Source organism: Anopheles gambiae, chromosome 2, assembly GCF_943734735.2.
Source record: "Anopheles gambiae chromosome 2, idAnoGambNW_F1_1, whole genome shotgun sequence".
In the NCBI taxonomy this organism is placed as follows: Eukaryota; Metazoa; Arthropoda; class Insecta; order Diptera; family Culicidae; genus Anopheles; species Anopheles gambiae.
In genome coordinates, this window is record NC_064601.1 from 31,548,731 (window position 1) to 31,569,397 (window position 20,667).

At 46.0% G+C, this 20,667-nt stretch overlaps 1 protein-coding gene across 2 annotated transcripts in view; it reads left to right on the forward strand.

Moving 5' to 3' along the window:
- The window catches only part of LOC3290737 (headcase protein), a 126,979-nt gene that overhangs the window by 12,098 nt on the left and 94,214 nt on the right, over positions 1-20,667 (forward strand). For both annotated transcript variants that reach the window (XM_061652505.1, XM_003436330.2), the window contains exon 3: positions 14,231-14,327. In XM_061652505.1, coding sequence (XP_061508489.1) covers positions 14,231-14,327 — 97 coding nt within the window. The remainder of the gene's footprint in view (positions 1-14,230; positions 14,328-20,667) is intronic.

Genomic DNA, 20,667 nt, shown 5'->3' on the forward strand with positions numbered 1-20,667 from the left:
GCCATTTTCAGTCTAGATTATTCTAGCCACAAAGCTAGAATTAGATTCGAGTACCTGTTCGAAAACACGGGGTTGTTTACATTTATCCCAAGGTGCATTAAAGAGATCAGGTGATGTAATATAGAATGAAAGTGTATGTATTCCAGGTGGTCTCACAGCATTTTTATAACCAATGAGCATCACTTTTTAGCGGAACGAATGAAAACTTTTGCTCAAATGAGCTTTCTGGAGGCTTGACGAATACTCAAAACACTCTTAAAATCTTCATTCACAAACAGAAGCGATAAAAATCAGCCTTCGAAATGCATACACCTTGGGAGAAGCTTACCTGTACATAATACCCTCTTTTATAGCTGCTCGAAAACTAGTATACAATGCAAACAGCTGACAGGATGAAATTTCAGCCTACCAACTTAACACGGAAAGAAGGGGCCCATTATTAGTAAAATGTCTTACTTACAAAAAAGCGATGTCGTTTTAACGGAATAATCTTCATGTTGTATTACATGTACATAAACAACTACAGTTTTTTTACCCAAATAAATTGCAGCTGATCCTAGAAATGCTTTCTTGTACACACCAACAGATAACGACAAACTAATTCCATTAGACGACCCTTCTCGGCTCCCACTCGGTCAATTGACTGCAACGACAGTTTGAACATAGTTTTTTGGTCCCTCTGTTGATCAAAAAACTTTCCTTCTGCATATACCGCGAGCCTCAACATCCTTGCCCTCTGTTTGTCGTAACTCGAAGAGTAGTCAAGAAAAAAAAAACATTTAGCTTTGCTCTACTACTGCGCGTCTTCTGCTCAATTCCTTAGCATTGCAGCGTGCACTGGCTTGGCTGCAAGATACGACACACTAGTACTGTGTCCCCCCTGGGTGGGTTGATTGTTTGAAATGCGTATGCAAATGTTTCATCGTTGGACGGTGGTATACGCTTGTATAAGAGCGCAATATTGCACAAACTTTGGCGCAAATGTTAGGAAGATGCTGCTACGAGGAAAGTTTTTGCCCCCACCGATCAGCAAAATGTAATCAGCTTGCAGAGGCTGCAAGCGGTAAAGGAAATCCTTAATGCTAGAGAAAACTGTTGTAATCAGCTAGATGTGTGTGTTCGTGTTTGTGCATGTTTTATGCACATGACCATATGGATTCGTTGCTCTGCGGCAATAACAACACCGCTCGCTAAGAGTTTGGAGCTGATTGCAGTTAAAGATGATGAAGAAGGGAGGGGACAGCTGGTGTGAACGAACAAGAACGTCTCACCCCTCGCTGGCACAATGATGACTCGACCGAGTGCGCTGACGTTAAGGAGAGGATTTAAAAGTAGTAGATGCGCGCGTGCATTCTTCGTTTAAAGAGATGGCCTGGTCGATACAGGGACACGACGTTAATGCGCGCGATCCCCTGTCTCCAGCAACCACAAACCGGTTCCGTTGGTTGGTAATGGGGGTGGGGGGGGGGGGGGGGGTACAAAAAGGTTAGTTGTTTTCGCGATAGTTTTGGGTTACTTCCCGCGATGGCGTCTTCCTGTGGGGAGAGGAACATTGTGTTTTTGGTGGATTTTTGTAAAAGTTGGTTCGTCTATAAATTCTTAAACTGAAAGGTGAGACGACACCACAAAACACAACACGTTCTCTCGCTCGAGGTCTTGGGAGGTGTCCCCCACGGGTATTTATGGTACCCAACGGTTCGTTTGGCTATTTCGTGAATCATATAACAACTACACGCGGGAGGGCGGCGTGTACCTACTATTTGGTCAGTAAAAATATGACGCAGATTGCACACACCCACCATCAGCCACCGCCTGATTTACAACCTGTTTCCCTTCGCGATGATGATGACCCAATTTTCCAACCATATTCTCCTACCCTTATCGGTGTGTATAATTCGTAGTTTACCCTTTTCTTCCTCTCTTCTTCTGCACGTGTTGGTTCAGTTGCTCTTTTTGAGAAGGACATACCCACTTCAGGCCATTACCAACGGCAGGGTTGCTCCCTCGCACACTTGCACTCGTTTGGCATTTAAAAAGCATGATCGTGCTTTTGACTCCTCTCATGTGTGCATTGCAGTGTCCTTGTGGAGTTCAGTGGCCTTTTCAGTGCGAAAGGAAAGAAGGGTAGTTTTTACAAGACTACAGCCTAGATCAGCCTTTCTGTTTTAATGCCCTCTGCCTGGGGATCTCCCTCTCCTCCTGCGAAAAAGATGGGAATTGTTAATTAGAGCGTGAATAAATTCCCAACCGCCGCCCGCCCCGATAAGAAGTAGTGTGGTGTGGTCCTTTGTTTTCCTTTCTCAGTAGGCAAATGCATTTTCTTTTTCTGGTGGAAAGTGTATAGGTGCCTTTGTGTGCTCTGCTACTAGCGGAAATGGAAGTACACTACGCCGTTCCCTGTGCTTCCTGTAAGCCCCCGATCCCTACACAAGAATACCGTTTCGACTCACACACAGTTGCACGGTGCAATATAAATTGCAACCGTAAAAACGATCCCAGTTTTTGGGCGGCTTGCGCGAGCGGCTACTGTGAAACAACGGCCCCGAAAATACAATTTGCATAATTTACGATCGTTTGCTTTTTGTCGGCTAGCGTCGTCCCCACGAAATGGAAAGCGAGACGGTGTGTTTAATGTCCGGTCGTCGCCGGTGGGGTGTGCGCGCCGGGTTGTTCTTGTTGAGGGCTGGGGCGGTCCTGTTTTTATCGCACTTGTCTCTCTCCATCGTGTTGATCCAATTTAAATTAAATATAACACCCAATTACTTTCTGCTTCGTGTGCTGCTGCTGCTCAATTGCCTTATCCAAAGGAGCACTTGTCAGGGGGGGGTGGACCAACTACCGTGTGGTGTGGTTGCCCGGGTGAGAGTGGAGGACAAACCAACATCTACACCCCCTCCGAAACCATCATCCACACCACTACCCGCGCGCTGATCGTGTCTTGTAAGGAGCCGAAATCAGTCATGTGTGTGTGTGTGCGGCAGGTTTTTGTTGCTGTTGCGGCCCAATAATACCCGACACGATCGCGCGAGGATCGGATGGATTTATGAACGCTTTCCGGTGTGTGTGTGACCAGCTGGGTGGTGCTGCTGATGGGGCGCATACACAACCGTGCTCATTGTGTTCCGGTGTGCTGCAGTTGTGACTCTTTGTGAGGTCCGCACGACCCCCAGAAGAGTCTGTGTGGGCCCCCCGGAAATGGGGTGGAAAGAAAGTTGACGCAACTTCCTCTCCGCCAGCAGCGGCGTCACACACACACACACCGTCGGATGGCGGGCGGCAGCAGGCAACCTTTTTCTGCTATATATGTGCGGTCGCGCGTTTTGTCACGGTGTCACGGTTGCATTTAATTAAGATTTGGCATCTGAGATATAGATGTTGGGTGGGGAGCGGAGGGAGAGGGTTAAGCGCTGATAACAACTGTGTGTTGTAAATTGAAACCATTTTATATTGGGCAGCGACTGCTGTCCGCTAACGCTGCTTTTTCCAAAAATTAACAGAATCTCGTACCGCTATTGTTGTACAGCGGTTTATGGTTTTACGGACATTTTTAAAATGTCTAACCCATCCAGTTTTGTTGTGTTTGGTTTATTCTCTTATTTTTGTAATGTTTGAAGAATTCTTTCATTGATTTTGCAACATTCATATCCCTTTGTCGTCGTCGTCGTCTGTGTTATGTTATCGTAAGAAATCGGAAATGTTTACTTCTAAGCTCTGGAGAATACGAGACGCCAAGAGACGACGACGTGCCTTTGGAACACTTTTCTAATCTTCGAATGCACCCTAGCCCTGTGCATCTCTGTGTGTGCTTTCCCGCGAGTGCATTTAAACCTTGATTGCCATTTCCGCAAACGTCAGCATATCGGTGTGGAAAGAGGGAAGGACTGGTCACGATTTTTTGGCGTTTGGTGTAATTACGTGAACAGTAAACAACACACACGCTTGAACCAGCAACTTTGAGAGGCGATATTGTTTCCCATTGGAGATGTGTAACGTGTTCACACTCTTCTCCCACTGTGTGTCACGTACGTTGCGCGATCGTGCGCAGCATTCAAGAAACGAATTTTGACCATTTAAACATATCTGAATCATTTGAAAAAAGAGGGTGCGCAGTGTCTGAATTCACCTAATTCTAGCGCGTTTCCTTACCAAAGATATGTCTTTGTGTGTTTGTGTGACTGAGTCTCTGCGCACTTGGAAGATAGGCGTGTGTACCCAAAGTTTCGCTGTACCGGGGAATGTGATAGCCGGCTTGCCCGCGGGCGAGCCCTTTAAAGTATTGTAAATAAACAAACACGAGCAACAAAAAAGCGCTGATCGAGGCTGTAAAATCGATGCCGCCTGCGGTGGTTCCATTTGTGTATGTGTGTGTTTGTGGTGAAGAATGTGTCCAGTGCGCGGATTCTATTTCAAATGCCCTCCCCCTGCAGAAGCTCTCTTTACCCAGTTTTGTGCCTATAATGTTCGCTGCGTCAAGAATGGGAAGAAGAAAAAAAAGGTTATTTTGTGTATGCAGCTGCACTGGAAATCCAGCATGGACGTCGCAGCATATATGCGCAGCATGATTGATAGTAGCGAAAAGGAAGGGAAGAAGTCTTTTGTCGTCTTGAAAGATGTTGGAGTGTTTATTGCGCTGCTCTCTGTTCCCCCTCCACCCTTGGGTTAGCTTATGAATGTAGCTCATTGTCGCCACTGGGGAGACGGTACTAGGAGCTCTGGTGATGTATTTTGCCGCGTGGTGCAGCTCATCGAAGTGTGCTGTCACGTGTCGGGAACGGTCTTATCTTGGGCAGAGCTCCTTTTCGGTGCGAGAGGAGTGGTTCATCGACGCATAGATTGGTTAATTCCTTGTTTAACAGGAGGGCAGTGTGTGCACATACCCTTGCGCGTCTCTTACGACTTTCAACACTTTGGCTGGGGCTGCGGTGACAATACACACTGGTTGATCAAATATTGATCGACGAAAAGGTGCCTAGTGAGAGGGAGATTCGTTTCATGGGTTGTTTTATTTGTGTTGTTGGTTGTATTAGGCGTTCCGGTTATCTTGTTTCCGTAAAAAACCTTTTTTTCTACTAAGAGAAGGAATGTTTTCAGCCAAGAATTGCGACTTAAACGTTTTTCGGCGTTAATGGACGAGAGCCACACGCCGCTTCGATTATGCACTCTCCTCTACGGACAAGATGGCGCCACATGGTGATGATCATCTCCTTCGGACCCGCTTTTGGAGGTATTCCGCCGTGACATTTGTCTGTTTATTGTTCTTCAGTTTTACAAGTTGATTATGTCCCCCGATGGACTGGACATCAGAGGGGTGAAACCAAACAATAGCAACAAAAAAAGGAGGCCACAATTAACCTACACTACCCGTGGCTTTCTTGGGTGCATTATCGTGTGATCACGCTGTGGAAGAAGACCGTTGGCGTTTTAGTTGTTTGTTCGTAACTACTGTCGCCCATCGCCCCCGATCGCGACGTCACATAAATAATACCGTAAGTTTCTTCCAACGATCGATGTCTCTTACTTTTCGGTGTCGCCCGGGGACGGGTGGCGCAAGTACGTCAATTGTTCGCCCACTGGTGAAAGAGGAGCCGTTGACTGGTGTGGGGTGTTTTTCGATTGTTTTCGATGCTCTCCGGTGTGTGGTTTTTAAAAACATGTCACCACTTGCCAATGTGCTCTTTCTGACGGCTACAATATTTTCGGTTGTTCCGATGAGCGATTTAATATGGAGAGCTCATCATCCATTTCAAGAAGTGGTGTGCCGCCGATTGAATGAGGGCCTCTCTCCATATGTTATGCATAATAATTAAGTTGCCTCGTTTCATTCGCAGAAGAGTGCCGCCCCGATCATCGTACAAGCGCGCTTTCCGCGATTAATAAAACCATGCTTTGCCGCGTTAGGAGCCAGGAGGAGAAAAATTGGTTTGCGTTAAATTCCTACAACAGTCATCATCGGCTTCTCAGAAGGAGGCGGAACGCAACTTATTGATGGAGGTTCAGGGACACATGCGCGCTATAGAGATCGTGTACGTATGATCTGTGGTTGTGGACCCAGCTGCTGGCTGCTATGCGGTCAGATAAACCTTACGAAATGAGTGGTTTTATCGAATGCTGAGGGGGGCTCCAAGGCACGCTGGATTTTCAGGGGTGTTCGCTTCAGCAACTTCCGCAATCGGCTCGGCTCTGGGGTTGCGATTGTTATGTGGATTTGCCTGAGTGTTTCGGGTTTGTACGGCATCATAAATCTTTACGGAATGAATGAAGCAAATGTTCGAAGATCTCCGACATCTAAATAGTGTGAAGCGTAACCAGTGGATTCAGGTAGATTTTGGGACAAATAAAAGAATGTTGGTTTGCGAGTTTGGGCTGCAAGGAGAAGTGGGATTAGGATATTGGTGTTCGGACTAGACTAGACGAGGTAGCAGTTTTAATTACATTTTGGAATGAAAGCTATAATCCCACCGGTTTGTATAGCAGTAAAGTAAGGACTTTGGGGCCCCTGGAAAGATTGCTATTGATTCTCAACCCCTGCGCTCTCGATAGAGTCTAGTCGCGATGTGTTGTAAACTTTATATCTATATTTTTATGGTACCTAAGAGATGACACGACTTGGGATGCCTTTGTCAAAGGATTCGTTCCACTGTTCAATCAGTGAGGAAACACATACGGACACTCGGTCTGTGAATGTTGATGTTTAGTGACAGCATTTCCTTGATCAAATGCAGATGAATCTCTTCTCTGCTCCTCGTGTGTTGGAGACATTAATTTTGTGGCATGTTGCATAATCTTGTTTTTTGGGTTCCACGTGCGTGTGCTGCAGTCTTCAAAATCAGAGCACACACACAGTGGAGTCGTATCTGTGGAGTCGTATCTGTGGAGTTGGGTCGTCAAGCCGTCGACGCATATTTAGTGTTAAATCCCGAGGCCAATGCCGCTGGTGCGTTGTTTCTGACATGCATAAAGGTTGCGCGTGCGTCATTCACGGCCCCACGAAGAACGCGTTTTGCCCCGATGCCCGAACTCGTTCGCCACGGTGGCAATAAATATGTTGTTTGTAGAGTTAATGTGGCGAGATCCGTATCGAATAGATACGATCCGTAATGATGAGAGTCGTGGTCGTTGCCTAGAAGCGACTGGTTAATAGAAAAAGGATCTTTTTTGTGTGATTTCGTGCGAAGTTTCTGCTAAGGCACCGCACCGTGTCCATCATGCGGCTCTTCACAGCAAGCATCACTGCTCACCGCTGGGGGCTGTTGGGGACTGAAGCTATCCGCCATTAATGGTGATTTGGGTTAATTTTCATTTTGGGCCGTTTTTTTTGTGTATCCCAAAATCATAGGCCAACAATGAGCGTGCGTGTGTGTTTTATTCGCGAACGCGGGCGGCTTTTTTTTTCTTGAAGAGAAGTCACCTCTTGGCCTTGGTTGGTCCACACCAGACGCGCTGTTAGTGGCAGAGACATGCGGGTTTTACGATCTTGGGAACTGTTGTTGAGTGGTATCCAGTGATGGTCGATATAAAAGATAGCCAAAATAGGTTGCATCTATGATTGATTGGGTTTAAGCTGAAGTTACTGCTCATTTACTTGTGCGGTCTAATTAATACCCACGAGTGGTTGCTGTGTCGTTGAATGTATATCGTAGAATCCGCCTCCAGCTAGAATATCATTGCCCACTTTACAACGTACACGAAACTAAATCTCAATAAATATTTCAATATACCTGCCGGATATGAACGAAGATTCGTATGTTAACCTAGTTATGAGATTGGTAACACCAGACACAGTGAACCAATCATTTCCTGCACACACCTTCTCGGGGGAATTGGCAAGCTCTGCTGGCGGAGGTGGCTAGACACCGTCGTCACGACGTTCATTTGTATCCTCGCCTGCGCTCACAATTGGCCCCTCGAGGAAAATGCGCCGCAAGTAGAACGCAGGTGTAGGTGAGAAACGTAGTCTACGAGACTCGTCGGATATGATGGTGTATGATTTTATGGTGGTGCTTTCCGGACCTTGTGTCTTACCCACCAGCTCCCTTGAAGGGCGACATCATTGGCGTCCTACTCACGCACTTGAGCGACAGAACTGCGAAACGAGGCGCGCGCGCGCGTTTGTTGCACGTGAGCCATTAAACCTTTTGGTTCTGTGTGGTGAGCACATTGGGAAGGGGGTGTCTCTGGTGTGTATTTTGAGTCCTCCATTCCCGGCAGCGTTGCGCCAGTGTTGTGACACCCGTGACAAAAATGGAGCTGTGGGGTGCTGGTAGTTTACCATTCTATTGTGCTACTGCCATTCTTGGCCACACTGCGCTCTGAACGCGACGTGTCTATGCCTCTCTCTCAGGGGCTTTTGGGGCAGGTTCTGGGCAGGTGTCTCAACCTCTCATCGTGGGAGTAGGAAGAGAAAGGGGTAAGATTATTTACACCCAATACTGTGCCGCCTGCACCCCACGGGCTGGTGCAACAATGTATAGCGGATGATTGATTATCTAACCACACGACCCAGACAGGCCCGCTAGACAGTCATTGCTTGTATTAGTGGTTCCGTCACTCTTGCGCTACCGCATCATGGGCCGCTGCTCCCGGTGGTGGTGGTAGCAATCGATTCGAAGAATGGCACTCGAGCCAAGAACGATTGGCAAACACGAGCCGGCGGACGGACGGTATGCGATCTTTCTCGTGCGTACGGTGCTTCGAGGGAAAAGAAAGGAGCAAACTGTTGTATAAACTACTCTCCACACAGTGGATGGAGTATGGAGTATCTTCCTCTTTCATTTCTTCCTGTAAAAACACAACCACCACACGAATGTTGAAGATGATGATGCTGCGTTCAGGGCGAATGATTAATTACCTTTTCGCGTTTCGGTCAGTCACCACTACTGGCTGCACAAAAGGTGATAGAGCATCTACCTTTATTTCCCACCCACTACTTCTGCCGAGTGCTTCCAGCAATTGCTACTAAACGCAATCGATAATGCAATAAAATGGCACACAACTTCTTCCTTTGTTTCTTTTGTGGTTTTGTTACTTCTGAGGATTCCAACATCCATCTTCAAGGGGAGCGGCTACGTTAAACGATATATAATTAGCGTCGGATTGGGGTGCGAAATGAATGCGTTTTTATTTTCAACTGGGTGCGTGATTTTGTGTCTATTTTTACGCAGGATGAATTGCACGGAAGAAGGTTATTCCTCACCCATTTGTGCAGTATAAACTTGGCTCCTCCGGTACGTCGTCTCGCGAGAGAGGTGTCCCATATATTATTGCTCGGAGCATAAGCGAATCGAGTTGGAAGATGCTGTGTATGTGTGTGGGTTGTTCCCCTCTGTTTGGGAAGAAACCTTTTTCCTCTTTCTCTTACCTAGGTACTTTCCGAAGACTTCCCATAATTTCGACTGCCTGTCCGTCGGCGTTCAGCCGTTCTTTTCGAAGTTTGAAAGTTGTATCCCAATCGAATGTGTGTATGAGCGAACTCTTTCTCTTCTTGGCCTCCGGGGGATATATCTGATGATGGTGTGTCGGATATTGGGTCCAGCACGCCCGTAACGCTTGTGATTTATATCGTCAAATTATCCACCGGGTCCGATGGTGATTATTTCCAAGGTCACAGCTGGTGGAACTAAAGGAAGAAACATGCGCGCGCTGTCACGGCTTGATCCATGTCCAGTGGGAAACCGTTTGGACGGTTGAGGCCGAGGGTGTGAGTGTATGCGTTTTTCGTTGTGTATCAATAGTGGTCCATTCCAGATTTAATATGATGTAGGTAATTTTGTAGACGACTGCACGAGTTACACTGATTTGGAAGGAATATGTTTCCCCGTGAAGAATTCTGCAAGAATTGGGAGGGAAACGATCATGCACCTCTGCTAGAGGAGAGCCAGCGATTAAAAACTAGCTTATGTCATTGAAGCCGGCTTAAAGAACGGTCCAAATGTCACGTTTGTGCCGTGTTTGCGCAGGGGGGGGGGGGGGACTTCTGTTGTTGGTGTGAGTTACAAACAACATTTGTTTCGGTTTTGATGTTTTCCGATGCGGTGATTACTTCGATCTTTTAAGTGATCTAGAGGCAGCTAAAGCCTGCAATGTTGAAGGTGTTTGTCAGATCAGATTGGAATTCCGACAACTTCCTATTTCAGAAAGGTTTCGTACTTACGTATGTTTTCTTAAAAATAAAATACATCGTATTTCGTAACATTTGATTCCGGTGGCCGTAAATCCGCTTTTTCTCCAACCAATCGCTAATACATTGTGACACTTGTTGGAGTCGGTGCAATCAATCGAGCCTAACGTCCAAGAATGTGTCGGGTGATCGGGGCTGGTAAGAATGAGGATTTGATAATATGTGGGGATAAGACCAAGACCTGTTTTCTATATCTCCGCTTCCTCTCCCTTTTCGGAGCGGGCACCTCTGCTGGTTTGGCGGTGTTGTGGCGATGGATGATTACGCGTTTCTTTTCTGTTGTTATTCACGGGGGAGGCCTGTGTGTTATGCTGAGAAGATTTGCTGCTCCCACCCACCACCCTCTGCACGCTGAAAAGCGAACGTCTAACGGCGACGTATAAATGTATGCCAACGGCGTTGATGCGAAGGTGGTGTGGTCGTCGTGGTCTCTCTTGTTTGGGTGGTGTTGGTGATGTGTGCTGTTGGTTCGTTTATTTTGGAATCAAACACCAAAGAGTAAATGCGGTGAACGTGAATAGAGTCAGAGAGACGCGAATGGGGTGCTCCACTTCGCCTCAACCCCACCGATTTCATATTGGTGTGTAGGGTATTGCCTCACTCCTCATTTGGTCGCGTCTTGCTGTGTTGTGGATGGACGACGCTCAATGTCAAGGTTAAAAAGTGTGCTGAGCAAAGTTGTGCATGCGTGTGTGTATTCCGCTGCTAGCGGCGTTTGACTGCGTGTTATGATGGGGCAACTGCATGTATAAATATATATATGTGTGTGTGTATGTGTGTTTGTATGCCATTCGCGCAATTCGTTCCGGTGGCGTTTCGTTTTCTTGCAGATACTGCCGACCGCCGTCGTTTGCTTGGCCAGCGCGTGCTTTTTGTTGGTGTTTGGCGTGAGACTTGAGACGCTTGGTGCGGCTAGCGCTCTTGTTCACTTGATATGGGCCTGTTGATTTTGCAGCTCGTTTTGGATGATACGGATTTGCTGGCAAGAATCAAATAACTTTAGGTATGGATCGGCTTGGGGGATGGCGTTTTGTGGTATGGTTTGGTTGAGTTGCTTTTTCAAATCAAGCAACTGGCGTCGAAGTCAAATGCGACGCGAGAGCATTTTCTTCCTCTTACATTCACTCCTTCCAATCCAATCCCAAAGGGAGCAGCCTCGGAGATGGTCGCAATGGTGGTAGTATGTGGATTAAAGATGTGTACCCATGAATGGGTGGCCCCCACCCCTAACCTTGTGTGTAGTGAGAGTTTTTGCCAGTGGAGGCACATTTTCACACATTCCCTTTCCCTCTTACGCATCTTCAAAGGGAGAATTCGCCGTCAAAGAACGGAGTTTCCACAATGCCCCGTCGAATTCCGTGGCCCACGTGTGTGTATATATGTGTTCGTGCGTTAAGTAACACATATATGTTTCGTAGTCTTTCGGTTTTGCTTTGGTTCCATCCTCTTTTAAATCAATGCACACAGCAAACCATCAACAACAAAAAAGCAAAGAGTCTGACGAAACAGCAGATTAGATAATATGCGCGATTTGTGTTTGTGTGTGTTTACGTGTGTTGTGACTGTTCTCGCTATACCCACACAACGTCTCGACGATGTCTGCGAAGTTCTTCCTGCATTTTTTGAATTACGTTGGTTTTTTGTGTTGCCCAATGTGAATATTTCGCACGAAATTATTCAAGATTTTGGGCCCTTCTACTGCCCCTTCCCTTTTCGTTTGGTGGGTCAGCTAACCAGCAATATATGCGCACCCCCACCCCCATTCGTGCAACATAAAATGCGGCACTGCAAATGGATTCAAGTCACGTACCAACAAAAAACCGGGTAACCGTAGTAGCATCGGGAGCGATCTTGGGCGTTTATTAGGAAAGAGGAAATCACGATTTGTTCCATGGAGTGTGGCTGTGTTGCGTGTCTGTGTGGGAGGAGAATGCGCGGAAAGACCGATTGCCTAAAAAAAGGCCACACCACCACCAAGTCCATGTAGCGCGTGTATGCGGAGATCGAAGGTGGTGAAGTTAGTGAGGGCGAGTATCTGCCCATTTCCAGTATCCGCATCTTGATTGAAACGAAGCATTTAATTTTTTGTGTGTGCTTTAGGTGTTCTACAGGGAGATCTTTTGCTTGCTATTTGTTGGATGGCAATGCTTAAAAAAAATCTGGCAATAAAAGCATCCACCTAGCTTTTATTTGAGCCTCTTTTTGAGGTACGTACTCTAGGCACTGTTGTTCACGTATCATGAATGGGAAGATGTTAGGATACAGTATGTGTGATAAATCGGTCTGAGTGGTGTATCTGCGGGATTATATGATCGTATTTTGAGAGTAGTAGAAGTGTTTCCCTTTCTGTATGTGCGAATGGTTGACCTGGAAGATACACATGCAGAACCTTGAGATGTTCAACTGTTTTTTGTTGTTGCATACTTGGCGTCGTACTCTCTTCACACCAAAATGTTCGAAATCAATCTATCTTCTTCTATTGTTCTCTCTAGTCAGAACTAAACAGAACAAAACTATGCACACACTAGTTTAGAGGACACTGTAGCTGGCCGGATTGGAGGTAGTTCTTGCTGAAGTTTTAGCTGGACAAACGTCCACACCTTTTGCTCTGTCTCTTTCTTAGTGGTGCGAGTTTTGCGTTTCGCTTTTCAAAGAATTTTTCTCACGTCGTCAACTCTAATCGGTCCGGTAAATAGTGTTAGAAGAGAGTGAGATGTACGAAACCACTGCAAAAGATCATCGTTGAATCATCAGCGAAAGTTTTACGTACCCTGGGGCATCTTCAAGATGATCAGCATTTTTTTTTGTTATGCAATATAGCAGTGTTTTCGCAACTATAATCTATCTGTTCAAACTGTTGGGTAACATCCTCACACCCATCCTCTTTGAATCTTGACAACTCTTTTGCTTTCCAGTAGTGATATCCACCTTTTGATATTAACATGGTTATCTAGATCCCTAAAAAAGAAAAAGAAGATCTAAATCCTAAAAGGAAATCTGATGTTAGACTGCATTAAAAAAGCTGCTTTAATGATAAATTCTGGGAAGAAGTAAAGTATCAACGGAACGGAAAATTCCGCTAATTGAACTGAACAAATGAATAAAAAGTAAGCTTTCACCGTTTGTAATCTTAAATTGCATTCTTACGAAAGGTAAAACGGCTATACTCCCCAGCAAGTCCCAAACTCTTCTGTGTATCGTTAGGAACGGTACGGTTATAAACTCATTAAGCGTCGTATTTCGTTCCAATCGCGTTATATGGCGGTTTTGTGGAAGTTCTTGGAGTTGTCACTGCAAAATTGCACGCCTTCACACAGGAGCTCGGATCGAAATCCGAACGGGTGAAGCATTGTTATTCTATATATATCAAAGCGGTCTTTTTGTACTTGTTCTTAAAACGTGCGCATCGATATAGCGCGATAAGAACATGGCATCAGTGCGAAACTAACTGTGGTTTATGCTTTGTTGAGCCTTTCGGTCGTGTGGTTTCCGTTTTCCACGTAAACAATGCGCTTTTTCCTGGAATTTTATGCATTTTTCGTAGCACATCATACACGTGCAAGAGAATGTGAGGGGGCAGTATTTAGGGTTGGGGTAACCCTTTTGCCTGTTTTTGACGTATCACTGGTCTTATCTGTTACGCAGTGTTTGGGTGTGTTTACTCTGACTGTCCAATGCCAATGGCGCAATGACAATGGTAGAGTACGAGAAACTCCGTTCATCCCCTGCCGGGAGTTATCGATGCGATGCATCACTCGAATGTTTTCGATTTTTGACATTTTTTAAATTTAAATTACAAATGGGATTATCGTTGGCGCATGTGGAGCAGATACACAAAAAATCACTCTAGTTTTTTGCATTCTCGTAAAATCTATTTTTGACCACGACGCGGTGATGTTCTTAAGCTGGCTTGCTACTTAGGTTTATCAATGTTTATTTTAATTTTCATCGCACGATTTTTGGGCCATACACCCGGTTGATGGTCCTGTTGTGTGTATGTTGATGCAATTTTCATCCTCTCATCGTTCCTTTCTTCATTTTTTTCTCTTGCAGAGCTACATCTGGTGCCAACGGGATCTTCTCGCGCCGCTTGGACTTCTCGTCGTTCAACGTATTGCCGCGACAGCGAATAAACTCCTACTCCATAAAGGTAAGTGTGTGATCGTGTGCATTCTGAAGGAAGAAACCCGTCAGGGGTGAGGATGGTGATGGACGACGAGGGGATGATTTATAATTCAAGCTTAAAAATGTACGCGTTAATGCTAATCGATTGATTATAGAAAACATCGTTGGAAAGGTTTTGGGTACGCGGGTATCAAATTACAGCACTGACAAATATAAAGTCCATGGGCTTGGTTCGTTGCCGTGTGTCGTGGTTGCGGTTTTCCCATACGTGGGTGTGACACATGTGGTTAAAGGTATACATTTACGCACACGCGTTCTAAGTCGCGGTGTCAGTGAAGCTAGCGCAGTACAATTAGCATCATTCTGCAACGTTAGCGCCAAAACAGTAATAGCCATTCTTCTCTTCCCATCGGCATCGGTTTGATTTGACTTCCTGGAAAAACCGCATGTGCAATAAAACCACCATATACACTACAAGACTCTAGAGGGGGAGGATAGATGTTGTGAAGCGCACACCCATCACCTTCGTTTGCACGTTTTCAGTCGCATGCAACGCGCGCTCGAGCAACGGAAACGTGTCTTGGCAAATAAACGGCTCCATTGGCAGTTTGTCAAGTTGTGTGTGGTGTCAGGAGGAAAACAAATTCCTTCCTCCCGCTTCTCGCTTCCTTCCACTGCAGTAAATTCTTGCGAGTGGTGTGTAGAGTAATTCTCGCGTGCTTGGGAATATGGACCTAAAACTGACCCATCACAATGCCGCTCTGAAAATGATGCTTATTTTGACAGCTTAGATAACTTTTGAGCTCAAGTGTGTGCGTGTGGATAGCGAGCAATAGTGTGTAGGTTAGGTTTTTCGGGTTTTCGTACAAAATCTCGGAGGTTCGGCTGTATGCCACCAGAGGGGGTTGGAAAGCATTAATGTTCTCCTGGAGGTGAGTGTAGTTTCCGCATTGTTTGTACGCTACATCGAGCCGCCCTGCCAACTGTTGCATTTCCTCCTCGCCGTGCCTGCAGGAATGTGTGTGTGTGCACAGTTGCTGTGTCCGAGATGACGTCGACGACGGCGTTTGCCGGGACCGCATTTGGCTAATGAATGACAGTCACGTTTTTGCACGCCTGGGTCTGCAAGAACGGTGGTGAAAGGGGAAGGTTCTTAAAACCACAACGCGTGCGGAGTGTGTGACATTGTTATGATTGCGTCGGTTTGCCCTGTTTTTCAGGTTCCGCGTTTGCCTTTGCGAAATCTCCGGAAACTTGTTTGGCGTGCCTCCACCACCGACGAATTGCATAAAAATGTGTCCCATCGGGCGTGTTAAAAACTCGTTTAATGAAATCTTCTCTCGTTTCATGCGCTCAACACCATCAGTGGTGTTATAGCAGGTCGGGAGAAGCGGTGGGACAGCGCGGTGTTTTTTTGGGTGATTCATGTGCCAATTTATCGGACGAATATAATGCCAATATTAAGCGATCTTCAACGCGTGCATGGCTGCTGAAATGTGAATTTTGCTTCCCATCGGCAGTGGCTCTCCCGTTAAGAGTGTTGTAATGAACGAGAGTTGTTGAATTTGTTTTTAAGCGACCTTTTTTAAGCGATTTGGTCATGGAACTCGTCTCCAGTGGTTGGTCCCGTAAAAGGTGTGTTCCGGCCGGTTACCCCCGGAGCTGACACGTCGTGAGGAGTGTGTGAGTAACGATTGCGCGTCATGCGATGACTGCCGCTTTGAGGGCGCACTTCTTGTTTTGTTGGGGACCGTGCGGGAAAGTTGGAAGGGTACAGAGGTATGCGGATCTACTTGAGATTCGCTTTTCGTGTGTACCGCGGCATCCCCGTCCTCTGGTGAGATTCGTTAAGTAATCGATTTATTATGGAAATAATGCAATGACACCACACACATGCCGTTCGTAGGAGTTTAACAACGCGCACTTAATTAATCCCTTCATCGGCACTTACTGACCTTTGCCAGGGGAATGATGGTTTCTGTTCCTCCGACCGGGCAGGGTGTGGTGGTGTTGTGGAACAAGGGTTGTTTTGCATGTAATTTACGACTCTACTGAGAGGTCAATGTGGTGTTTGACCGTGCAAATATTGTATTGCTGGGACAATTATCGATGGGTGCAATTGAGTGTTTATGTTTTAAATAAAATTTAAGTACGCTCGGGATGAATTTGTGTGCGTCGAATGCATGGTTGAGATGTTAGATAAGAGGGTAACCAACAAAAGATGCAGCAATACAATGACGAAAAAGCTTTTCTTTGCCTTTGTATAAGTGCTCAATTATTCATAAAAAAATCATTTTACCTCTTGCAGCGTTTTGAGCTCCACTTGCTAAGCAAGAAAAACGCTCAGGTCAATTTCCCAAAATTCTAGTGGACAGGAAAAAGTGGCCAAAAGTGGCACTAACAAAAAAAGCCGCCACCGCTTGAAGTAAAAACCTTAGTGATTTATTAGTGTTTGATACGAGTTTTGGCGCGCCCGGTTGTGAAGTTCGAACTTTTGCCTGGAGCTTTTTTTCTACACTCACAAAGAGCACACACAGTGGGTGTGGGATGAACTCTGGATCCTTTCTCCCTTCAGCATCAGGAGCGGCCCCCTTCATCGTGGTGCTGGCAGACTGGTGTTATCGTGGGGTTACCCGCTTGCTGTAAAGAAGAAAAAAAAGGTACTTCCCTCCCATAGTGCTTGACCTTTCTGTGTGTGCGTTTTTTTTGCACTGTACACGACGGGGGAAGAGGCTTCAAGTTTCGTTAACTCTCTCTCTCTCTCTGATAACAAACACGAAACACAGTGGTTGGGGAGTGGATGGCAGGGCTGTTTGTTGTAGCACGCACCAGCCATAACACAGCATTAGCTGTGGATGGAGAGAGCCGGGAAGGAAAAGAAAAGTGTAAAAGTTTTCCATTTTCCAGCTGGAAATCACCCCGTACACAGGAAAGAGGGAAGCAGGAGATGGTGAGCAAGCAACAGGAGAGTGTGCAAAAAGAATTATGGAAGGAAAACCCATCGTTCGCTGCCGAGAACGACAATCGATAAGCAATCAATTCTCGACAATTTTCCTTCCTTTTTCGTCTGCTCATTCGTCGTCGTTCGACAGAGAGATGTCCTTTGCGTAATGTTTTGTGGGTTGTCGCACGCTTGTCGCCCTTATCGCGGGGAGCTGTGGGGATGTTGTGGCGGATCTGCCAGCGCATTAGGGAACACCAGCACAAAAGGAGAAATCGGCCAACAAAGCGAAATTGGCAAAATGACTGGAGGGAGGACTGTCGGCAGAGGGATCGTTAGTTAACTGTCACTATTTCGAACGTGGCAAGTGTAATTAAAGTTTAATTTTCTACTTATCTCACTCTGTCGTCTGGTTCTGCTTAGGAGAGAGGAATTTTTGATTTTTGGAGATTGAAATGGATTCTTTTAAGAAGCGGCTTTTGTTGTATTGCACTTCAATTTGTATTACACTATTTTCAGAAGTCGTGTTTCATGTTGATATACTCGTTTACGTTCAACGCTTATCGTCGGCGTGTTTGGACGATTTCATTATCACACCCACATACAAACACTCACTTGTCCCTTCCCACTGTTGGTGGCAAGATTCCATCAAAAACCCTCTTTATGATGTGTCTCGGTCCAATTAAATCATAAAAATTCAATTACATTCTCGTAAAGCTTCGAAACGCCTCATAAAGCTCTCCTTTTTGGTATACACATGTATGTGTGTATTAGTGTGCATCATCCGAAGGTCAACCTTTGCTAGCCGAGCTGGAATTAAGGATATTATCCCTTTCCCCTTTTCGGTATGTCATACTCCTCGGGTGTGTTACGCTCTCGTGTGTGTGCGTGCGTGTGTGTGGATTCAGTGACGGGGAAAAAGGAAAAACCTTCCATTTATCGATCCTGTTTATCATAATAAATATCTGGTAGCTAGTGGCTATCTTCATGGACCTGAAGAGGAGATGATCACGACGAGTAGTAGAAGAGTTTATCACACTCTCGCTGCCCAGCCAAAAGTTAGTCGTTCATCCAGCCGAAGCTAGTGGACCAGGAGTCCTGTTTTCGTTTAACGGTGGATAAATAATTCATCACCTCATCAAACACGCGGCCTCTTCAGACACACAATGTGTGGAGCGCGGGGGCGAACGAACGTGTAGGAATCAGTTTAGATGGACGCAACAAATGGTTGGTGTGTGTGTGTTGTACTGTGTGGCGACAATATGACAAGAAAAGGGTTGTTTTGTTGCCGTTACAACGTCCAATCTGTCCTTTTTCCGAACCTGTTTTCTCTGCTATACACGGCTGTGAAAAAATAACGATATACTTGCTGAAGGTGTTCCTCAAACTTGCCTTCTATTTCTGGTGTCATTTTCGTGGGAATTTCAGGTAGCAACAGAAAAAAAAAACATTTATGTCCTAAAAAATTAGAAAAATGGAACAAAAGTATTCTTTGCAATTTTGGAGATAGCCTGTTGCTACTGATAAACGGTTGGTAGGGATCGGCCTTGTGACCAACCTAAACTGGGGATAGAGAACCCAGTAACTGCGGTACTGTGTCTGTGTGTGTCTTAGCGCCTCTCGCCATAAAAATGATAATGAAAGTAATTAAAGCTAATTAAGGATGAAAAATTTAGCTCGTTGCGATTTTTCTGCAATGTTAGGGTCCGCGCGTCTGTTCTTGATGATGGGGCCGGGGCCAAAGGTAATGGTGTACGCGTATGCAAAACTGTGCGACGTCAGAGCAGTTTTGCAGTTAAAACCGGACACTTTACTTCTCAAACTACCAGTGGGGGGACGGTACGCCTGGGAAAATTCGGGGTTCATTAGTCTCGGGTTAGCTTGAGGGAGTTCATTTTGGGAGAGAGAAGTAGTAGCAACGTGTAGATTCTGAGGAACGAGAACCCTTTTTTATCATTTGTCCATCCATTTAATTTGCGGGCGTGTGGGCAGCGGAGAGGATTAGAGACATCGTGTGTCTTATTACTTACTTTTCGACCGAGCTGCTGTTGTCTCTTTTTGTGAGCGCCCTTTTTAAAGTCCGTTGTTAATGGACGACGTTCGCGCCGAAAGTTTTACAGTCCAGCGAGCTCGGGGGCCGAGTGTCCCGAAAGATTAAACTTGATGTGTCTCGCATTATTTCATCAATCTTGCCGTCCAGCTTATCTTCAGAAAACGATTGCAATCAAGAGCGCGCGCTAGCACACTATCCGAATTAGACTGTGTGTGAGCTGGTTAGGAGGTATTTCCCCTTCTCTGATAGAGTCGGCACAATGCAGACGCAGCTGCTGTCGTTGGTTGCTTGGTACGAACGTTCTTCCGCTCTATGCTAATTGCTACCGCCGAAATGTTATTTTCAATAGCTACCGGAATAATTTGTGTATCGCCTTCTTGTGTTCCCTCGGCTCGGCTCGGCTCTCACATCTTGGTTTAATCTCTTTGTGTGTCTCCCTACTGCCCGTTGTGTGGCGCGTAGCGGAGCATAAAATCATTCATCACCCAAATACTGGGGTTGGTGGCCAAGTTGGTTGAACATTTCGGACACCCAAGCACAAGATTGATTTGTCGAGTTAAAAGTCTCCGGACAGCTTGATGGTCGTCTACTGGACGGATGCACGACGACGACGGCGCGGGCAGTAAACAATGGGCTGAGAAATGATGGTGCACTGCTTTTTGTGTGCTATCTGTACTATGCGCAGAGTTTGTATTGCTTTTGGAGCTTCATTTCACGGCTGTGTCTGTAGGAGGACGACAGCGTGGAAGTCGGGAGTGTAGCGTACCTAAAGAGCGTACCCCTTGGGTCCTCTGTGTGTCCAAATCGGGTGGGGGTGCACACATAATTTAATGTACACACATAAAAAAAGGCAAACTTCATCGTCGTCGTCGTCGTCGTCGTCGTCACTGAGGAGTCGGGTTCGCATATAATGCTCTCGCCTCCATCTGCTTCGTTAGTTTTTACGACATAATCTAGTGTCGGAGTTTTGACCGTGTACACTCTTAGCCGGGGACAGACTAGGTTTTATCTGCGAGGAAGAGGTGAGTTTATGTGTCATTGCAAGCGGGCAACTACTCAGAAGCAGAGACTAGGAGGAGGAATTCCAGTTGTGCATAACATCTTGCATAAGTTTTTTTTTTGTTTCATGTGCTTTGCCTTTTGAAAGAAACCTTTTAGCATGCCGCGGCGCATCCAATCGCCCGAGCGCTTAAATGAGGCGCTAAGTTCACGGATAAACTAAGAGAGAGACCACCCTACGTTAGCTTGAAAAAGGGTGTAGCGGGGGTTCTCAAAGTTCATATTGCTTTCCGATGCAGATTTTCGGAAACCGAACTCTATGTGAGGCAAGAGAGAAGTTAATTTTGATGACTTCACGGTCGGAAATACAGC